General features: G+C 41.7%; 1 protein-coding gene across 1 annotated transcript in view; it reads right to left on the reverse strand.

Annotated features, from left to right (window-relative positions):
* Positions 1-5,478, reverse strand: part of LOC110287866 (stefin-2-like) — a 5,773-nt gene extending 295 nt beyond the window's left edge. The window contains exons 1-2 of the mRNA XM_021154372.1: positions 5,271-5,478; positions 1,566-1,667 (exon numbers count right to left, since the gene is read on the reverse strand). Coding sequence (XP_021010031.1) covers positions 1,566-1,667; positions 5,271-5,354 — 186 coding nt within the window. The 5' untranslated portion in view covers positions 5,355-5,478. The remainder of the gene's footprint in view (positions 1-1,565; positions 1,668-5,270) is intronic.
* Positions 5,479-7,826: the final 2,348 nt, after the last annotated feature.

A 7,826-nucleotide genomic window follows, 5' to 3' on the forward strand; every position in this document is an offset into this window, starting at 1 on the left:
AAAAGAAAGAAAGAAAGAAAGAAAGAAAGAAAGAAAGAAAGAAAGAAAGAAAGAAAGGAAGGAAGGAAGGAAGGAAGGAAGGAAGGAAGAAAGAAAGGAAAGAAAGAAAGAAAGAAAGAAAGAAAGAAAGAAAGAAAGAAAGAAAGAAAAAAAGAAAGAAAAAAAGAAAGAAAGAAAGAAAGAAAGAAAGAGAGTGATGGAGGGAGGGAGGGAAAGAGAGAAGGAGAGAGGGAGGGAGGGAGGGAGGAAGGAAGGAAGGAAGGAAGGAAGGAAGGAAGGAAGGAAGGAAGGAAGGAAGGAAGGAAGTTTATTCTCGTGGATCTCCATGGTATGACAGATCTTCTTTCTCATCAAGACTTGATGTGCCAAGCTCTGATGAAACAACACTGCTGGCCCAAGGCAGCACCTGTGAACTAAACTTCCATCTCCCCTTATGTTAAGAGAAAGAGCAGCTTAACAGAATGGCAGAAGATGTATTTCCTAGATGTATTTTTAATACCTATTAGAAAAGGATTTTATTCAAATTTTTTGTATATGAATTTTCTCTGCTTGTATTTAAGTGCATCCAGGCATGAAATGCCTGAAGCCATCAGAAGAGACTGTTAAATCCCCTCAAAATGGACTCAAAGATACTTGTGAGCTGCCATGTGAGTGCTGAGACCCAAACCCAGGTCCTCTGCAAGAACAGCCAAGTGCTCCTACCCACTAATCTATTCCTCCATCTAGATTTAATTTATTGTACTTTTCATTAAAATCTTGGCATGGATTATTCCAGAGTTACATTTTATTTTCATGATGCCTGGAGAGGAGCAGAGGGCAGTCTCTGTTTTTAGTGATTCTGTTTTCTGACTTCTAAGTTGGGGGAAAAAATTGCCACATACTTTGATAAGGGAAAAGAAATTCAGATTGTCTTTAGAAAATATGGACTGCATGGTCCCCATATCTTTGCTGTGTTACAACCTACTTTGTGAGTGCACATGAGGCTGCCTCCTATTTAAAGTAAAACTGAAGAAGCTTAGGTTCCATAAGGGTAACACTCACGATGGTTTTGGACATGAACCTGGGACAATACCATCCCTATAAGAACTGGCAATTTTTTCTTCATCAGAACAATAAAGGTTTTGTGTTGTAGAATAAATACTGTGTTCTGATATCCCTTCCTGCCTTAATCTTCAAATGCTACTAACCAAAGTTTACCATTACATATGTCACTCTGATGAGCATTATACAAAAGTATGTGTACATGATGCACGGACATGTACTTCTCTCTCTCTCTCTCTCTCTCTCTCTCTCTCTCTCTCTCTCTCTCTCTCTCTCTCTCTCTCTCTCTCTCTCTCTCTCTCTCTGTGTGTGTGTGTGTGTTCACACTGACTTCTTACCATAGGTCTGAAGAAAGCTTTCTGTATTCACAAGGTAAAATGAGGTAACTATACTGTTAACCAAAGGATTTGGGTGTCTTCCAATTGCAAGTGTGTTAATTAAAGACCAGTGGAAGAAATGAAGCTAAATGAAGCTACATTTATGGCAACAGGAAACAATTGCATCAGCGATTGAGGGTGTCTAACCTTAATGAAGTAATTTAGTCCTTGGACGACTTGAACTTTATACTCGATGGCTTTGAATTTTTCATATTTCTCATTGGTTTTCTCTTCAAGCAGTGGTCTGACCTTATGAGGAGAAAGTGAGAGATGATGTTAGGGCTTTGTTGACTTATCTTAACTGAATCACAAATCTGGGAACTTCAACCTGCTAAGAGTCCTCAAAGATGCTGATGAGCCTGGGCTGGCTGCTCAAGCCTCTACCCTCTAATCACAGAACTGGGACAACTGAGAAAGGAGAATATCATTCAAGAGTGTTATTCATCTTGGAATATATACAAAGTTCCAGGCCCGTTGGGGTTGCCTATTGAATCCTGCCTCAAAAGACAAAACACACACACACACACAGACACACACATACACACACACACTAAAAACAAAGCAAAAAAAATGTAGTCATGATTTGCAATGAAGTACTTCAATAGGTATGTCTATATTTGATCAGTAAATACAGTGTATTTGACACATATAAACAACATGTAGTAGAGATTTTTTTTCTTGGACTCATAAGATGATTCTAGGGATATAATAGCCCCCTCTGGCCTGACACTGTGTGGAGGAGTAGACTGAATTTCCTGATTTAACAAGGGCTTTCTGTACTCTGTGACCCATGGTGTTCTTTGAAAGGGAATTATTGTTGTGATTGATAAAATGCTTCCTAAAAATAGTTTACTTACTGTTTCTCTCCCTCTCAACACTTTAATGGGAGTTGTCACCTCAGGCTGTCTACTTCAAGCAGGACAGATGAGTAACATCTAGGAGCTGAGCCACCACCCTGTACCTGCTCACCTGACAGTAAAGGGGTTGGCAGCAGTGCCTAATGTCCTTTTTGGTCTTAAACCTTTGTTTGGTCATGAAACAGTGCTTAATTAAGTTTTATTTTATAATATTCCCTAGATATCTTGATTTCCTCTACACTGTTAATTTCCATGTAAAAGAGGCCGTTTCTTTTAACCTTTTTGTAGCTTCCACAGGTTGTAGCCAGATGCTTAAATCCTAGGAAAGACTCAAGATATGCCCCTATAAACTGTTGACTAACATCTCTCATGGTGATTCAAGCCTGGGGCCCTGGCTTCCACAAAGAAGGCAAGAAAGAGTTACAGAGATAAAGTTTGGAGCTGTGACGAAAGGATGGACTATCTAAAGACTGCCATATCCAGGGATCCATCCCATAATCAGCTTCCAAATGCTGACACCATTGCATACACTGGCAAGATTTTGCTGAAAGGACCCAGATATAGCTGTCTCTTGTGAGACAAGGCCGGGGCCTAGCAAACACAGAAGTGGATGCTCACAGTCAGCTATTGGATGGATCACAGGGCCCCCAATGGAGNAGCTAGAGAAAGTACCCAAGGAGCTAAAGGGATCTGCAACCCTATAGGTGGAAGGAACAACATTATGAACTAACCAGTACCCCAGAGCTCTTGACTCTAGCTGCATATGTATCAAAAGATGGCCTAGTCGGCNATCACTGGAAAGAGAGGCCCATTGGACTTGCANACTTTATATGCCCCAGTACAGGGGAATGCCAGGGCCAAAAAGTGGGAGTGGGTGGGTAGGGGAGTGGGGGGGGGAGTGTATTGGGGACTTTTTGGATAGTATTGGAAATGTAAATGAGGAAAATACCTAATTAAAAAAAAAAAAAAGAACTTCATGGTTCTAGTTAAAAAAAAAAAAAAAAAAACCAAAGAAGGCAAGTTTCCTGCATGCTCTCCCTCTGATTCCTGCAAAGCTCCCCAGGCTGCTGAGGCTGTGCAGAAGGAAAGGACTGGATAGTTTCCAGTCTGCATGACTCTTACACATTTCGAGTCTTGGTTTCACCACTTAAATATAGGATGGAATGCATCCTTGCCTGCCTGGGGGCTTTGAAGATCAACTGAGAGGTGGGACAGCAAAGGCGTTTAAAACAGCAGAGCTCCTTCCTGCGGTGAAGTGACTTCATTAATATCTATGTCTCCTTCTGCTTGTCTGATGTTGCAAGAAAACATTTCTAAATGAATTTTATCATTGAAGATTTGGTACCCAGAGGCGTCATTAGCAAGATAAGTCCTTCCAGTAGCATCCCAACTTAAAATTTATATGATCAAACTTTATTTTATGGATGGATGAAATCCTCAAAGAACTAATGAGAATATCAAGCTCAAAAATTATCCTAGCCAGCAGGATGACACACTTGGTAGTTCTTCTTACTTGGGAGGCTAGAGAGGAAAGGATTATCTGAACCTGTGAGGTTTGGACCACGTGGAGAAACAGCAAAATCCCCGTTTCAAAAGAGCAGCTATTCTAGATAACCAAATGATCAACTATTAAAATTCATGAAAATCTGCTGTAACTCTCTATTTCAAATAATTGCATGTTTCTGTCTGTTTCCCTATAGCACGGGATCCTGGAACATCTCAGGAGGATTTTTCTTAGTCAACATAAGTACCAGCTGTGGTTACTTGTTTTTTAAATACCTTTTCTATGCTATGGTATTTTAGTCCTTTTAGCTCTTTCTTCTTATAGGTGAAAAGGAGTCCTCTTCCTTGACATCCTATTTTAAGGCCCTAGATTCCCAAAGCCTTTTAGGATGCCAGATATCCGGGCCTACAGGAAAGTGAAGTCAAGGGTAGGAGTGCTCACTCTCCCAGAGACCTTGGAAGAAATGTAGCCCTCTTCAGTCAGATCTGACATGTGCACATTTAGGGTTGAGAACACTTTCTTCATGTGAGGATTCTAGAAAAGGTATAAAGATTTAATGTTCCTCAAAAATAAAATGCTCCAAATATTTATTGAAATAAACTATGAGTGGGAACTATTTAGCCCTAAATACTTAGTTATTAATTTTAGCCTGTGACCCCTGTAGAATGTTCAGTGCCTTAAGCATGAAGGCTCCCATCTGTTCTACTCACATAAGATCTGATGGTGCCTAGCTTGGTGGCACATGCCTGTAATCCCAGCACTTGAGAAGTTGAGGCAGCAGGAATGCCTTGGGTTTGAGGCTAGCCTGGGTAACTTGCAGGATAGTCATCTAGCAAGTCTACATGTGAAACAAATGCAGAAACAAACAAACAAGCAGACAACAAGCCAAACTAACCTTGGTCTCCAGCACGACTTCGTTTCAAAGAGGAAAACATGATCATAGAAAATCAATTGCAAACCTACCTCTGTAATTTGCATGCCTTTTTCCCTTTTATAAAAAACATAATATGATACATTTTTATTATTTAGATGATAGTTAGGCAACATGTAATAACTTGCTAGAAACATTGAGTTCTGTTTTGAATGTGATGGTTTGATGGGCATTGCATCCTGGAATCAGATCAGGAATCCTTAATTAACTTAAGTGCCTTCACACATAGTTTCACCAGGTGGGATTGGAAAATTCCATCAGTAATTGCAGCTTCTGGGATCAGACATGTGAAGCACAGAGACCATCCAAAATGATGAATTCACTTTCAGGCTCTGGGGAAATTAAGGCTGCAGTAAAGAGGGTGCTTGGCCGACTTTAACTTGGGATGTTAAAAGCACTCTGGCTTAATGTTCCACATTTAGCTATACCAAAGTTTGAACAAAACCCATATATTTCTGGTTTCTGTGATATCCCACACTCTTACTGCAATGTCAAAATGTGAATCAAATTATGAAGGTTTGATTTTAGATCAACCTTTTTCCTGAAATACATGGACTCACCTTGTCAGCAATCTCCTGGATTTCTGATGTGGCAGGTCTAGCCTCTGACAAGCCTCCCATTGTTTCTCCGGTGTATTCAGTCATTGCTGGGCAGGGTGCTGAGAAGAAATGATCCAGCAAGCACAGAGACTCAGGGTTTTAAAGGTATCTGTAAACTCCTCCTCCATAATGTATAATCTCCAGTGTTTCTGAGGAACTGGTGAAATGAGTGTGACCTCAGGTAAGTCTTACTGCATCCCTGAGGGGAAATGCTAAGTAGAGTTGGGGGGAAATGAGTTGGGGGAATTGAGCAAGTGGGTGTGCCAGGACTCAGGTGTGGTGAGCATGGTTCCTCCCTGCAATCTCGGTGCCAATAATGTTACTATGTTGTGCCCTAAGAGGAAGGACAAACTTAATCTGAGTTTCTAAATATGTTAATTCTTGAAGAATTCTTTAAAGAGAATACTTAATAATGTCAAGACTGCTTAAGATCCACCCAACTTTATAAAGATAATAAAACTGTCTACAGTGGATTTTTACTTGTACTTTCAGAAATATTTATCCCGTACAGGGGAGCAACAGGGCCAAGAAGTGGGAGTGGGTGGGTGGGGGAGTGGGTGGGGGAGCGTGTGGGGGACTTTTGGGATAGCATTGGAAATGTAAATGAAATAAATACCCAATAAAAATAAAACAAAAAAAGAAATATTTATCCCCAAACATGAAAATAACATTATTACAAACACCTTGATTTCTTCTGCTGCTGTTGATTCTCTTGCGATTACCTTGTTGTTTTGTTTTGCTGTGTTTTTAGAATCAGGTTTCTCTGTTTAACAGCCCCTGACTGTCCTGGAACAAACTCTGTAGATCAGGCTGGTCTCAAAATCATAGAGATCTGCCTTACTTTGCTTCCCACGTGCTGGGATTAAAGACATGGGCTACCATACGCAGTGATTATCCTTTTTTAGAAGAGCATGCATTGTAGCCCAGGTTGTCCTAGAGCTCTGTAGCATAGGCTGCCTAGGAACTCACTATGAACCTTGAACTTCCGACTCTTCTGACTCCACCTGCAGAGACCTGGGATTACAGGAATGGCCTTGAGTGTCTGATCCTTCTGCCTCTGCTTCCCAAGTGATGGGATTGTAGTCAGTAGGTAGCTTACCAGGTAATATCTCACCCGTGTAAGAGGTAAAGCTTCTCATTAGAAGAAATGCTGGGTGTCAAGAGGGATGTGCTAGGGATAACAGGGAACAGGGCACAGCAAAGGGACAGAGGCTTGCTACTCACCCATCCCTGCCCACTGGGGTGATTCCACCCGGGGGGGGGGTAAGGGTAGACATGCTCAGTTCAGAGTGACAGAGACATAAATGTCTGTTATTTTACGTGTTCTGTATTTTAAACAATCTAGAAATCAAGATAAACGTGAAATACACATATCTATATACAGCCAAAATTATTCTTCCCAGGGGACTGAGACTCTGTCTTTCATAAACAACAATAGAAAAAAAACCTGCTGGATAACCTTTCTTTAGATTATAGAACCCAGTGTCTGGTAATCAGAATCTTAGGCTTCTTCTTTTAATCCTGTACGTCAACTGACACACTCACTCTGTCAGCTTTGTAGATTTCTATGAGGTTTGACTTACAGAAAAGAAATTAGGCGTTCTAAAAAGAAATCAATGGAACTTGGATTAAAAAGCCACTGGGGAACATTCTTAGTGAGGTGCAGAGGTTTGCATCTAAGGTCTTTCTAACCAAATCCACTCAAGTTGGCAGGATAACCAACACAATGGTCAACCAGGGTTCTAATAACTGATTTCATTGAAGATAGAATTTTGCCCTTATGTAGCACATGCAGGCTTTCCTTGAACACCTCATGTAGTCCATCTTGATCTTGAACTCATGAATCTGTCCCTCAAATCCTCTTGAATCTGTCTCTCAAATTCTGGAATTATATGCATGTGCCTCTCTGCTGAAGGTTAACATCTGCCAACTTTAAATGGCAGGTTCTTGTAACTTTCTTTGCTGAGGAGCTACTGGAAGGGAGCTGGGCTCCCAGGAGTGCTGACATGCTTGTGAGCATAGGTAAGCCCACTACTTCTGCTCAAGGGACCCGTCCAGTGCCCTCAGGACACAGGAACCAAGGATAGGCCTGGGACAGGATCCTTCCAGTGTCCCTCTGGGCCCAGAGCTGATCCTGTACCATAGTGCCTGAAGCTGATCCCGTGCTAGAGCTCTCCATACCCAAATACTGCTGGGAGAGACCTAGTCTCCCAGGAGAACTGAGACACCTGTGAGCACAGGTAAGACCACCACTTCTGGGCAAATTCCTGGCCCAAGAGGGACCTGCCCAGAGACATCAGGACACAGGAAGCAAGGAACAGCCAGGGTCAGGATTCTTCAGGTTTCCATCTGTACCCCAGAGTTGACCCTGAGCCACAGCTTTTCATACCCAAATTCCTCCCAGAGAGATGTGGTATCCCAGGAGTACTGACACACAGGCTTGTAGGAGGGATAAGCTACAGTCAGAGACAGCAAAACCAGTTAACACCAGAGATAACCAGATGATGAAAGGCAACG

This window comes from Mus caroli, unplaced genomic scaffold (genome assembly GCF_900094665.2).
Source record: "Mus caroli unplaced genomic scaffold, CAROLI_EIJ_v1.1 scaffold_19452_1, whole genome shotgun sequence".
Taxonomy (NCBI): Eukaryota; Metazoa; Chordata; class Mammalia; order Rodentia; family Muridae; genus Mus; species Mus caroli.